The 15739-nt window shown below is 34.2% G+C and overlaps 1 protein-coding gene across 1 annotated transcript in view; it reads right to left on the minus strand.

Moving 5' to 3' along the window:
* PPP1R9A (protein phosphatase 1 regulatory subunit 9A) overlaps window positions 1–15739 on the minus strand; it is a 390403-nt gene that overhangs the window by 96933 nt on the left and 277731 nt on the right. The window contains 1 exon segment of the mRNA XM_063667554.1: window positions 2737–2872. Within this exon segment, the coding sequence (XP_063523624.1) occupies window positions 2737–2872 (136 nt within the window).

Raw genomic sequence — 15739 nt, forward strand, 5'->3', positions numbered from 1 at the left:
TAAAGCTAAACTAATAAAAAAAAATTTGAGTACTCAATTATTCTTCCCTTTAAACTCTATAAAGATGATTCTTATGGACTGTTGCATAGAGAAAATAATTATCCAAAGACTTGATTTCCCTATTATTAGAAATACAGAACAAAGAATCATAGAACCTAAACTCCATCACCCCAAACAGTAATTCTCTTAACATCTTTTGTTACCCAGTTATTCTGTGTCTGCTGGAGTGTTCTTACATGCTACTCAAAAACAGCACAGTGTGTTGCAAAGAGTCCAGGCTTTGGAGCCAGCAAGACTTTATTCCAATTTCAACTCTGCCAGCTACTGGATGTACCACTAGAAAAAACCTCAGTTGCTGCATTTCTAGGAAAAAAAAGAAAATCTCTTCTGGCTGCATTAAAGATTAAATGAGATCATGTAGGAAAGACACCTTGCAAAGTGCCTGCCACAGAATATTTACTTAATTTCCTTGCCCCTGAAAATATCTGCTCAGGTGACAACTCTGATTACTTTACAAAAACAGGCAAACAAACAAACAAAAATCTATAAGCAATCTTCCATTTAAGATGTGATACATTCCTAAGTATAAATGTCAAGTAAAAACTATTCTTTTTCCATCTATTCAAATTATCAAGTTAAAAATCTGGGCCAGGTAGGGTGGCTCACACCTGTAATCCCAGCACTTTGGGAGGCTGAGGCAGAAGGATTGCTTGAGGCCAGGAGTTCAACACAGGCCTGGACAACATAGTGAGACCTCATCCATAAAAAAAAAAAAAAAAAAAAATTTTAATTAGCAGGATGTGGTTCTGTGTGCCTATAGCCCCAGCTACTCAGGAGGCTGAGGCAAGGCCCAGGAGCTCGAGGATATAGTGAGCTATGCTTGCACCACTGCACTCCAGCCTGGGTGGCAGAGCAAGACCCTGTGTCTTAAAAAAAAAAAAAAAAAAAAAAAGCAAAATCTTATAAATCTTATATCAACTTTTGGGGATGAATGTGATCAGTGCCTCAAAATACCTGCAGAAAATGTGTGGTCTGTGATCTAAATGTTTTACTTGGAGTGCCTTAAAAATGTGACTATCTTCTTTCTTTGCCCCCTCTGCTTGTGAGACTTGATGTCTTATTTCATATTCATGGAACATTAGAAGCTGGAAGGAATTTTGTGATTTAGCCCAATCCCTGTGCTTTCAGGCCAAAGACACCAAGGCACACAGACTAGAAAGCCTGGCCATGTCTCCTTCCACCACTTGATGTCACTGTACTCCCCTGAACCTAAGACCAAAAATCCTAGCACAGTGAGGACGCAAAAATCAAACTTGCAGAGAATGATTCTACAATCTCAGAATAAGCTTGCAGCCAAAGCAAATAGGTGTCTCTGATAAAATACAAAATACTAATGTAGAGAATTGAAAACCAGGTAAGATACAAATTCAAAATATTTGAGGAAATCACTTTTTTAGTTTGAAAATTCAAGAGAACATTTTTAACACAAAATATCTCAGTGTAATGAAAATATACTTGCCATTTCAAATGGACTCACCAAGTAAGAAAATAAATCAAGTTCTAGGAGTCTAATTCATTCATTTAAAGGATTTCTAGTGTATTATTCTTTGATCAAAAGTTAACAGATATACCACCTCTAATTTTCTGCTATAAGTGGAGAATATATCCTCATTATACCACATATTCATGAGATCTTAATATACATTGGGATTAAAACATCTCAGATTAAAAATATGTGAAATTATTTGAATGTCTGTTGATTAATCTCTATATCCTGGCTAGAAAGCAAAATTCTGAAAAATTATATATTCAGATAAGAAGGGGTTGAATACATGAAGTTTCACTGTGGTTATATTAGCTGGAATGAAGAATATTTGTTTTATCTGAATATGTACTAGTTTATGGAGTATAAAATACTACAATTAAATTGTTGATGGATCTTTTGACACACCCATATGAAACATATGAATGTTTAAATGTGTTTATAATAAAGCATGTTGTCCCATTATATCAATGTACATTTCAATGACATTAGAAATAGACCAGCATCTGTATTATATTACAGCACACAAGGGTTCTGGAGAGCTGTTTTCACTTGGGGGTTAGCTTCTATTCATTTACTTGATCTTTTACAGAAAGCAGGATGTAAAATTATTCCAATATGTATCTGCTCTATGGAACATGTGCTAGTGGAAAGCTTTGTTCTGCATTATGTTAGCACAAATCATAGTGAGCAGATCCAAAGAACTTTCTCTTCCTGGGGGAAAAAGACACTGGAAACACTCAGCAATCTTTAGTACTTTTCTATGTATATTTGTTTGTGTATGGGTGTGTTAACCGATTTTTTTGAAAAGCATTACATACTATTGTAGAACATTTGGAAAAGATTGAAAAAATATAAAGCAGAGAGAGAAAATCACCCAATTCCACCAATAAAGACAGACATTTATCACATTTTTGTGTTTTTATCCTTTTCTGTTTCTATGACTTCCTTTATAATAGTGCAAAAGATAAGACTTATTTGTGTCCACAGTCTTCATACTGTAAACAGGATACCATGACTTGATTCTTAAGCGTATATCAGATGCGAGTAGTATTTCTTTTCTAAGGTAGAATTTTAGTTCAACATGGACACACCTTCCTCAAGAAACTGCTTAAACCTGTCATATTATACAGTAGAGAGAGTTTCATGAATTAGAAAATGTGGGAAAAAGAATCTTTGCAAGCACTACTGACCTCGTCATCGTCGGCGTCATACTGGGCATAGTGCTGTTCCAGCAGCTCTCTCTGGCGCCTCTCCTGTTCCAGTGTCTGGCTTATCAACTGGGCAACCTCACTCACTTGTCCTGGTTTTTCCCGCCCAATAACAAATCTGTGGAAAGGTTAACAAAGACTAATATTTAAGACTCTCCAACAAAAAGGAGTGCTAAGAAAAGTAAGCAGGTTTGATCTCAGCAGGGTCCATCAAGCCTCAAGAAAGTAATATCACCTACGTACTTCAAAATGGTTTTCTTGGGTGAGAAGAAAGCTTAGATGTGCAATTAAAGTGATTTTTAGGGACACAGATCATAAAGGAAAAGAAGGGGGGAAAAAACTAAAGGACCATAAAAATTATCATTTTAAGAGAAGATGTAATATACGTAACCCATTCTGCAGTACTTTACACATTTTTGATGCCACATAAAATGGAAGCAAGCTCATAATTTCCTGTACCATTGAACTCAAGAAGCATTTGTATAACTATAACAAAAATTACTTCAAAAACATTTTGAGGGCCGGGCTCAGTGGCTCAAGCCTATAATCCCAACACTTTGAGAGGCAAAGGTGGGTGGATCACCCGAGGTCGGGAGATCAAGAGCAGCCTGGCCAAGAAGGCAAAATCCCGTCTCTACTAAAAATACAAAAATTAGCCGGGCGTGGTGGTGCGCACCTGTAGTCCCAGCTACTCTGGAGGCTGAGGCAGGAGAATCGCTTGAACCCAAGAGGCGGAGGTTGCAGTGAGCCAAGATCGCGCCACTGCACTCCAGCCTGGGTGACAGAGACTCTGTCTCAAACAACAACAACAACAACAAACATTTTGACGTATGGCATAACTTAGGTGGCTAAATATATAACTTTGGAAATAAGAGAAAGGGAAAACTTAGTGTTTTTTGTTTTTTAAATGAAAAACTATAATAACAAGAGGTGGTGAACTAATTCACTTCCTTTGGGGGAAAAGATAGTATGAGAAGGGGTGTGGTTCAATAAATAAAGGGAGGAAAGGAAATATTTGTTATTAATGCCTGTAAAAAAAGCCTAAAGAGAAAAACAAGTAAGATATTTCCTTATTGCAAGCTACAGTCACTTATGGTATATTGTTGCCAACATAATGTGTTGTGCTCAACAATTTAATATTCATTTTTTAACATCTTTTCACACTAATATGTTTCTGTTTTTCTAAAAATACAAATAATGTGTCTCTAGGACGCAGTTTCTAAGTATTACTTATCATTATTTTAATATGAATCTTTGTTTAAATCTTGTTTCTACATTTAATTGATGCTTTCCTCTGATTAATGTATGTTGCTGTCTTCGATCAATTTTAAATGAAATATACCACAATTTTTCTGCACAATACACTAAAGGTCAAAATTTTCACACTTGGATGTTAGTAATTAATTGCCTTTTAATAAATACTTTTATATAGTTTCAAGCAAGACTTACTTTGAAATTATCTTTAAGTGTTCACTTATCTTTTGCGTTATTTTCCTTTGGAAATCAAGTATTAATAGAATTTATAAATACTATCTTTTTCATCTTTATTCAGGTACAATTTACACACAATAAAATACGTGAATTTTAAATGTACAGTTCAATAACTGTGATACATATGTAAATGTGTAATTACCACACCAATGAAGACACAGAACATTTCCATCAACCCAAACTATTTCCTTATAATCCTTTCCAGTAAGTCATCTTCATCCTGGGCCTATACTAATCTTTTCTAGAGTTCTATAAAAATGGAATTTTAGAGTGTCTAGCTTGTTCGGCTCGCCACAATGATTTGGAGGTTTATCCATGTTGCTGTAAGTATCAGTTATTTGCTCTTTTTTTAATCACTAAATAGTTTTCCATTGTATTCAATATACCACATTTGGATTATCTATTTTTCTACTGATAGGCATTTGGGTTGATATTATAAAGAAAGTTACTATAAACATTTGTGAACAAGTCTTTATGTGAACATAAGTTTTCATTTCCTTTAGACAAATAATGGAATTGATGAGTCATATGGTAAATGTGTAATTAACTTATAAAGAAATTGTCGAATTGTTTTTCGAAGTAATAGTATCATTTCATATTCCCACTAGCAATGCATAAAAGCTGTAGTTGCTTTGCAACCTCATCAACACTTAGTACTGTCTTTAAAAATTTTGGCCATTCTAGTAGGTATCTTGTGGTATTTCATAATGTTTTTAATTTCCATTGCCCTGATGACTAATGATATTATCTTTTCATGCACTTATTGACCATTCACATATCTTCTCCAGTGAAATATCTTTTCAACTATTTTACCCATTACTGAAAATTGGGTCGTCTTTCTATTATTGAGTTACAATTGTTCTTTATAGACAAAAATACACACACACACACACACACACGTATGTGTGTATTTTATTTTTAAAACAGAGTCTTGCTCTGTCACCCATGCTGGAGTGCAGTGGCATGATCACAGCTCACTGTATCCTAGAACTCCTGGGCTCAAGCAATTCTCCTGCCTCAGCCTTCTAAGTAGCTAACAAGCATGTGCCCCATGCCTGGCAAAGCTCATTTTATAATTTTTTGTAGAGATGACATCTCATTGTTTTGCCCAGGCTGTTCTTGAACTCTTGGCCTCAAGTGATCCTCTCACTTTGGCCCCCCCAAAGTGCTGGGATTACAGGCATGAGCCACTGCACCTGGCCCTTTATATATTCTTGCCACATATCCTTGTCCATGTATGTTCAATATACATATACAAACATACACACACAATATACATGTATGTATTTATGCATTCAATTTATTTATTAACTTGTCCCAGTCTGTGGCTTGCTTTTTCATTTTTTAAATTGTATCTCTCAAGGAAGTCTAATGTATCACTTTGTTATAAAAATTCATGCTGGACACGGTGGCTCATGCCTGTAATCCCAGCACTTTGGGAGGCCAAGGTGGGAAGACTGTTTGAGCCCAGGAGTTCAAGATCAGCCTAAGCAACACAATGAGACCCATCCCTTAAAAAAAAAAGATAGCTAGGTGTGGTGGCATGCACCTGTAGTTTTAGCTACTTGAGAGGCTGAAGTGGGAAGACTGCTTGACCCCAGGAGGTCAAGGCTGCAGTGAGCCATGATTGCACCAATGCCCTCCAGACTGGGTGACAAAGCAAGACCCTGTCTCAAGAAAAAAAAAAATTGATGGCTTTTGCTTCCTATCTAAAAAGCCTCTGCCTGATTTAAGATTGCTAAGATTTTCTCCTATTTTTCTCCTTAAAGTGTTTATGTTTTGCTTTTATATTAGGTCTATGATATCTTGTAAATTAATTTCCATGTATGATGTGTGGTAAGGGTGGAGTTTCCTTTTGTATTTCTAAACGGATAATGAATTGTTTCAACATCATATGCTAATAACACACTTCTCTGATTACTATATAATAAGTATTTAGGTGGTGTGAGTTTTCTAACTCTGTATCAATTGTTTTTCTTCTGCAATTCCATATAAATTTTACAATCAGCTTGTCAATTTCTAAAATAAAGCCCATTGGGTTTAATTTAGAATTGCTTTGAATTCTAAATTAATTTGTGGAGAACAGACATCTTAGGAAAATTGACTTACCTCATCCCTGAACATGGTGTATCTCTGTATTCATTCAGATTTTTACTTTCTCTCAATAATATACTATGGTTTTCAGTATATAGGTCTTAAAAAATGTTTGTTAAATTTACCTCTAAGTATTTCATTTTTTTTTTTGGTATTGTAAGTGATACTGGCTTTTAAATTTCTGTTTCTGGTTATTTGTTTTTAAAGTATAGACATATAATTGATCTTTGAATACTGGCCTTGTATTCTGCGACTTTGCTAAACTCATTGATGAATCCTAGTAGCTTTTTGCAGATTTCCTAGAATCTTTGATATATAATATCACATCCACTATGAAGAAATACATATTTTACTTCTTCCTTTCCTATCTGTCTATTTATTTGTTTATGTATTTATTGCCTTAATGCCCTGGCTAAAACTTCCAACATATATTAAAAAGAAGGTGTAAGAGTAGACATCCTCACTTTGTTCACTGCTGATCTAAAATTCTGGAATATGAGTTCTAGATTGCCTAGAGATACACAGAATAATTTTATTTAGCAATATTATGTTTTTTATGGTTAAAGATACATAAAGTCTTTAACACGCTAAACGAATCCATAGACATATAATGACTACCTTGAATTCATTACATTTTTGGTAAATTTTTAAATGTCAGAAATTATGTCTAATGATACAAATATAAAGCAATTCAGAAGCTTATATCCTAGAATGGTAATTTTAGAAAAGCCTAGATTGACCTTTTATCTTTATTTAAATGCATCATAGAGTAGCATTTGAGAGAGTATCGCTTACTACAAAGTTGACAGGAAATTGAGGGTAGCAGTTAATGTATAAAATGCATATAAATTGAAAACAGCAGCCAAGCTCAAGGTAAAAGGTAAATTAGAATTCAGATTAATTTAAGCCATAAATTCTTTAAACTTATTCGAGAATGTTGTTGTCAGATCTTTTAGTTTAACACTTTTTCTAATAGGAATAAAGTTCATTTTCTCTGAAAGACAACTGCTACTCAAACTACAATTCAGGGAGAAAGAAAAATGATTTTAGAAATTATCTGCTAGCCAAAGATTAGAAACTACTGCTGCTATTTCCAGAGGTGAGTGAAGGTGTCTTAAGAAAGACCCTATGAGATATTTTAAAGCAGAAAATTATTTTTAAATAGTTCAGATTATAACAGATTATATAATAAATTAGTCATTTATCACAATAAATCAAAACTCTAATATAATTTGCAAATTTCTTCCTATCCTCAAAAAAAGATCCCTAATTCCAAACCAGAATTATCTGTGAAGCTAAAATTTAAAAGAATAAATGCATTTATAATAGAAGTTTGAGAGGAAACAAGAATTGTTCCATACTGCCTAAGAAACTTGCATTTTAAATCATGAAGGCACAGTTGCTCAAAATCACAGCTTCACTTTCTCAATTTGCCCTACAATTTAACATAATTTGCTATTTGTCCAATATTGCTTTGTATTCAAAATCACTCTACAGTCCTATGAAATAGAAATGATTTATAATTGCGCATAAGACAGACAATTCATCTCATGAAATATACTCACTTTTAAAAGTATAATGTTAAAGTACATATATCTTTTCATTCAGGCAGCTATTTTGAGCAGTGTTATAGCACCCAGATCCACACATCTTTAAAGCTTTGTAATCCAATAAATTTAAAGCACAGATTTGCAATAATAGAATGTCATCCTGATAAGTACGATCCAGATGGAAAGCACACAGAAGTGGAACCAAACAACAGCCCCCTGCCTCATTTTCCTCATGTGGAGATCAGTATATAACCTCATGTGTCTGAAGGAGTGATAAAAGAATAAGATGTGGTACATACATGAAAGAACTTGAATGCACTATTGTTATTATGATGAAACTGATAAAATCTCCCGTATTGAAAAATCTGTAACATTCAAATTACCTTCCTATACGTTCTTAAGTGTCTGGTCTATTTTAAGCTGTCTTTATAAATATGTCCTATAAGATTATATATGCAACTAAAATAAAGAGAATTCAGCAGAAAATGTAAAATTTAAAGTAAGGTTATTATTTCAGGTTATTATTCATAAGGTTATTATGAATTCAGAGTATGGGTATGCTAGGATAGTACAACTTAGGAGTTAAAATGGCAAGTAAAAGGAAAAACCAACTTTGATGGGACAAATCCACCAAACTATAAATACCACTTACTGATTCTGTGACCTTGGATGTATTAATATTTGTAAGCCTTAGTTTCCACATTTGTAAAATGAGTATACTAACCAGAATAAATATTATATAATCCATAAAAAAAACTAAGTATCTGGTGCTTAGTGAGTGTTTAATAAATGTACACTGTTGTTTTAATCTAGACAAGGCCAAATGCATTTAAAAGTACCTCCTATAGATTGATCTGAAACTTTGGTGGCAACATCAATAGATAATGTATCATCCTTTCACTAGTAAACAAAGAACATTAAATTGAAAAGAAAATAGAGATGCCATTTCCTATCTATCCAGTTAATAATAAAATAATAAATTAAAGCAACAAAATTTAATAGTGCTGAGGCCATGGTGAAACTGCATATTTATACATTACTTATTGATTACAATGCACACTGTTACAATATCTTTGCTGGGCAATCTGAGAGCAGGTAATAAACATGATGAAATGATGAAAAAAAGTACTTATTGTATACACTGTCCCAATTCCCTTTTATTTGATCACAGTATTGAAAATAGAGTTGATTTTTTATGAGTCAACCATAGGAAAAGGATAAAATCTTTAATCTCAGATGTGCTCTGAAAACCAAAATTTCTGTTGCCACTGAAATATTAAAGTATAAATCTATGTAATCACTTTAATTGAATTTTTAAAACCTTCAAAAACATAACAATAGTCAGCAATAATCAGTCCTAAATATGTGTGGCCAAATCAATTGATATTTCTGCACAACTATGATTCATATCTTCTACATTATCTCAAACTGAAATGACAACATGTGTTGAATCAGCCTGTTTTTAAACTTAAATTTTCTTTAAGATTAATAATATTTTCTCTTGTCACATTCTAAATTTTTTTCTTTGCTTCAACAAACAAAAATGTGTGATAGTAAAATAGTGTGATCTTTTTATCTTTTAGCTATAAAGAATAAATTAACAGAAACAAAATCTAATGAATTTAATTAAAAATTAAGTATTTTTTCTAAGCTTATCATCACCAAATAATGCAATACCAAAACTAAAATCTACAATTAAGGTTTATGTTTTTAGCATGGCTTTTTATTGTGTTAAAGAAAATTACCTTGGACAAAATTACCACTATATAGAAGGAATAAATACTAGTGTTCTATACCGTTGTGGGATGACTCTAGTTAACAATAATATATTACACAGTTTCAAATAGCTAGAAGGAGGACATTGAATGTTCCCAACATAAAGAAATTATAATGTTTGAGATCATAGATATGCTAATTACCATGATATGATCACTATACATTATAAATCAAAACATAATTATGTACCACTTCAATATATGCAATCATTATGTCAATTAAAATTTTTTATCTTGTTTTAATGTGCATTATTTCACTAAGAACTTGCCTCTCTCCCCTTCATGCTGAGATACAATAAGTCAAAGCAGATACATCAGTTATTCCTTTCTTTTCATTTATTATCAGGCCAAGAAATATCCATGTACTGTTCTTTGGAGTTTAGGTATCTAGATTACGTGGGATTCATTTCATTAGTTTATTTGGTAAGCTGCCAAATACAAGTTAAACAACAATTAAACTGTATTTACAATTTACTAAATTGAAGTCATAAAGATCCTACATGTTCCATGTAAATGACGAGAGGTTATAAAAATGATAATTTATGAATTCCTTAGTTTTCAGATGTAGTTGTTGTAATAAAATTTATATACTAGTCAAAAATGGCACTTATTGAATGCTGAAATTTAAAATGTCTCAATGTGGAATTAAGTTTCAGTAAAAATGAAAAAGCTGATTGTGGAGTCAAGACGGCAGACAGGAGACAGGGCTGACATGCAGCTCCCACTTGGACAGACAGAACAATGTGTGGGGACTCACAATGTGGACTTTTAATCCAGGAACCACCACAGGAATGTACCAGGAAAACTAAAAGAATTCACAGATGCTTTGAAAGAAGTGGCAAGCCACTGCAAGTTCTGAAAGACGGCCAAAAACTCTGGGGCTCTCTTGAAAGCGCCACCTCCTGGATGGAGGCCGACCAACTTAGGACATTACAGCAACTCATGACAGAACAATCCTGCTCCAAGGAGGGAGAAGACAACAGCTAATTTCACTGCCTGCAAAATCCCAGCAAACCAGTGGTCCTCAGTGTGTCCACATGACAACTTTACTGCTGGCATAACCAGCATTCAAGAAAGTCAGCATCTTCAACATGTCTAAAACCAAGGACTCCCACACAGTCTATTTCATAGCCCTGCCAACTCCACCAGAGCAGGTACTGGTATCCATGGCTGGGAGACCTGAAGAAGGATCACATCACAGGATTCTTTACAGACATTTCCCAGCACTAACACAGCCTAGTAACCCTGCTAGGTGTCTAAACCCAGAGGAGCAATAACAGTCACTGAAGTCTGGCTTGCAGGAAGTCCCATCCCTAGGGAAAGAAGAAATGTACCACATCAAGGGATCACCCATGGGACAAAAGAATCTGAACTGCAGCCCTTGAGTTCCAGATTTCTCCACTGAAACAGGTTACTCAAATGAGAAGGAATCGGAAAAGTAATTCTGGTAATGTGGTAAAACAAAATTCTATAACATGCGCAAAGGATCCAAACCAAGAAGAAATCTCTGATTTGCCAGATAAAGAATTCAGAAGGTTGATTACTAAACTACTCAAGTAGATACCAGAGAAAGATGAAAACTAACTTAAAGAAATTAAGGAAAAAATACAGTATATGGATGAAAAATGCTCCAGAAAAACAGATACCATGAAGAAAAACAATTACAACTTCTGGAAATGAAGTACACACTTAGAGAAATAAAAAATGCACTGGAAAATTTCGACAATAAAATTGAATGAGTAGAAGAAAGAACTTCAAAGCTCAAAGTCAAGGTCTTTAAATTAATCAGACAAAGACAAAGAATTTTTAAAAAATAAACAAACCCTCCAAAAAATTTAGGATTATGCTAAACAGCCAAACCTAAGAATAACTGGTGTTCCTGAGGAGGAAGAGGATCCAAACACAATGAAGCTCAAAGAACACCTGGGAAATACATCACAAAAAGATGATCACCAGCAAAAAGATCATCACCCAGGTACATAGCCATCAGGTTATCTAAGGAAAGAATCTTAAGAGCTGTGAGGCAAAAGCAAGTGGTAACCTAAAGGAACATAAAGTGGTAACATAAAGGAAAACCTACCAGATTAACAGCAGATGTCCCAGCAGAAACCCTACAAGTCAAAAGGGATTAGGGTCCTAACTTTAGCATCCTCAAACAAAATAATTACAAACCAAGAACTCTGTATCCAGCAAAACTAAGCTTCAAAATGGAGAGATAAAGGATTTTTCAAAGAAATAAATGCTGAGAGAATTCATCACCACCACACCAGCACTACAAGAATCTTGAAACAAACCCTTGAAATGCACCAAAATCGAACCTCCTTGAAGCATAAATCTCATGGGGCCTATAATACAATAACACAATGAAGAAAAAACAAAGTATTCTTTGGGAGGCTGAGGCAGATGGATCACTAGGTCAGGAATTCAAGACCAGCCTGGCCAAGATGGTAAAACCCTATCTCTACTAAAACTACAAAAATTATCCAGGTGCAGTGGCAGGCACCTGTAATCCCAGCTACTCAGAAGGCTGAGGAAGTAGAATCACTTGAACCCAGGTGGCAGAGGTTACAGTGAGCCAAGATTGCACCACTGCACTCCAGCCTGGGTGACAGAGTGAGATTCTGTCTCAAAAAAACAAAACAAAACACAATACAGACACACACACACACACACACACACACACACAAACAAAAACAAACAAACAAAGTATTCAGGCAATAACTAGTGTGATGAATAAAATAGTACCTCACATCCCAATACTAACACTGAGTGTAAATAACCTAAAGGCTCCACTTAAAAGATACAGAATGGTAGAATGGATTAAAAATCCACCAACCAAGTATATGCTGTCTTCAAGAGACTTACCTAAGGCATAAAGATTCACATAAACTTAAGGTAAAGGGGTGGAAAAACATATTTCATGTAAATGGAAATGAAAAGCAAGCAGGAATAGCCATTCTTATATCAGACAAAACAGACTTTAAAGCAACAACAGTTAAAAAAGACAAAGAGGGAAATCATACAATGATGAAAGGACTAGTCCAACAGGAAAATATCACAGTCCTAAATATGTATGTACCTAATGCAGCACTCCCAAATTTATAAAACAATTATTACTAGATATAAGAAATGAGATAGATGGCAACCCAATAATAGGGGACTTCAATACTCACCTGACAGCACTAGACAGGTCATTAAGAGAGAAAGTCAACAAAATAATGGACTTCAAATGGACTTAACAGATATTTAGAGAACATTCTACCCAACAACTGCAGAGCATACATTCTTTTCATCAGCACATGGAAAATTCTCCAAGATAGACCAATAACTTAATAAATTAAACAAGTCTCAATAAATTAAGGAAAATCAAAATTATATCCAGTGCCCTCTCAGACCACAGGGGAATAAAACTGGAAATCGACTCCAAAAAAAAAAAAACCCTCAAAACTAAACAAATACAGGCAAATAAAATAATCTGGTCCTGAATGATCTTTGGGTCAACAATGAAATCAAGAGAGAAATTTAAACATTCTTTGAACTAAACAATAGTGACACAACATATTAAAACTTCTAGGACACAGCAAAAGCAGTGCTAGGAGGAAAGTTCATAGCATTAACTGCCTACATCAAAAAGTCCAACAGAGCACAAACAGACAATCTAAGGACACAACTCAAAGAACTAGAGAAAGAACAAAATCCAAACCCAGCAGAAGAAAAGAACCAACATTAGAGCAGAACTAAATGAAATTGAAACAAACAACAAAAAAATACAAAAAATAAATGAAATAAAAAGCTGGTTTTTTGAAAAGATAAACAAAATTGATAGACCGTTAGTGCAACTAACCAAGAAAAGAAAAGATCCGAACAAGCTCAATTAGAAATGAAATGGGAGATACTGCAACCAATACCACAGAAATACAAAAGATCACTCAAGGCTACTATAAACACCTTTATGCATGAATCTAGAAAATCTAGAGGAAATGGATAAATTCCTGAAAATATACAACCCTCCTAGATTAAATCAGGAAGAAATGAAAACTCTGATCAGATCAATAATGAGTAATAAGATTGAAATAGTAATTTTAAAAACTGCCAACAACTACAACAAAAGTCCAGGACCAGAAGGATTCACAGATGAATTCTGTCAGGTGTTTAAAGAATTGGTACCAACCTTTCTGAAACTATTCCAAAAGATAGAGAAGAAGGGAATCCTCCCTAAATCATCATATAAAGCCAGTATCACCCTAATACCAGAACAAGGAAAGGACAGAACAAAAAAAGAAAACTAGAGACCAACATTCCTGATGAACATAGTGCAAAAATCCTCAATAAAATACTAGTAAACCAAATCCAACAGCATATCAAAAAGATAATCCACCATGATCAAGTGAGCTTCAAATCAGAGATGCAGGGATGATTTAATATATACAAGTCAATAAATGAGATACACCACATAAACAGAATTAAAAACAAAATCATATAATCAACAGATGCAGGAAAAGCACTGACAAAATCCAGCATCCCTTTACAATTAAAACCCTCAGCAAAATTGGCATAAAAGAGCCATACCTTAAGGTAATAAAAGCCATCTATGACAAACCCACAGACAACATTACACTGAATGGGGAAAAGTTGAAAGCATTCCTCCTGAGAACTAGAACAAGAAAAAGATGCCCACTTTGACCACTTCTATTCAACATAGGACTGAAAAGTTCTAGCCACAGCAATCAGACAAAAGAAAGAAATAAAGGATATCCAAATTGGTAAAGAGGAAGTCAAACTGTCGCTGTTTGCGGATGATATGATCGTTTACCTAGAAAACACTAAATACTCATTCAAAAAGCTCCTGGATCTGACAAATAAATTCAGTAAAATTTCAGGATGCAAAATGAATGTACACAAATCAGTAGCACTGCTGTACACCAATATCAACCAAACTGAGAATCAAATCAAGAACTCAACCTTTTTTACAACAGCTCCTCACCCTCCCAAAAAAATATTTAGGGAGTTTCGAAAGATCTCTACAAGAAAAACTACAAAACATTGCTGAAAGAAATCATAGATGGCACAAATGAATGGAAACACATCCCATGCTCACGGATTGGTAGAATCAATATTGTGAAAATGACCATACTGCCAAAAGCAATCTACAAATTCAATGCAATTCCTATCAAAACACTATCATCATTCTTCACAGAACTAGAAAAAAAAATCCTAAAAATTTCTATGGAACAAAAAAAGAACCTGCATAGCCAAAGTAAGAGTAAGCAAAAAGAACAAATCTGGAGGCATCACATTACCTGACTTCAAACTATACTACATGGCTATACCAAAACAGCATGGTACTGATATAAAAATAGGCATGTAGAAAAAAGGAACAGAATAGAGAACCCAGAAATAAAGCCAAATATTTACAGCCAACTGATGTTTGACAAAGCAAACAAAAACAAAGTGGGGAAAGGATACCCTATTCAACAAAAGGTGTTGGGGTAATTGGAAAGCCACATGTAGAAGAATGAAACTGCATCCTCACCTCTCACCTTATACAAAAATCAATTCAAGATGGATCAAAGACTTAAATCTAAGATCTGAAACCATAAAAATTCTAGATAACACTGGAAAAAACTCTTCTAGACATTGGCTTAGGCAAAGAGTTCATGACCAAGAATCCAAAAGCAAATGTAACAAAAACAAAGGTAAATAGATGGGACCTAATTAAACTAAAAAGCTTCTGCACAACAAAGAATGTTTTCAGCAGAGTAAACAGACAGCCCAAAGAGTGGGAGAAAATCTTTGCCATCTATACATCTGACACAGGACTAATACCCAGAATCTATAGAGAACGCCAATCAGTAAGACAAAAAAAAAAAAAAAAAAAAAAAAAAATCCCATCAAAAAGTGGGCTAAGGACATAAACAGACAGTTCTCAGAGAAGATATACAAGTGGCTAACAAATGAATGAAAAAATGCTCAACATCACTAATGATCAGGGATTTGCAAACCAAAACCACAGTGTGATACCACCTTACTCCTGCAAGAATGGCCATAATTAAAAGACAAAAAACATAGATATTG

Source organism: Pongo pygmaeus, chromosome 6 (genome assembly GCF_028885625.2).
Source record: "Pongo pygmaeus isolate AG05252 chromosome 6, NHGRI_mPonPyg2-v2.0_pri, whole genome shotgun sequence".
Taxonomy (NCBI): domain Eukaryota; kingdom Metazoa; phylum Chordata; class Mammalia; order Primates; family Hominidae; genus Pongo; species Pongo pygmaeus.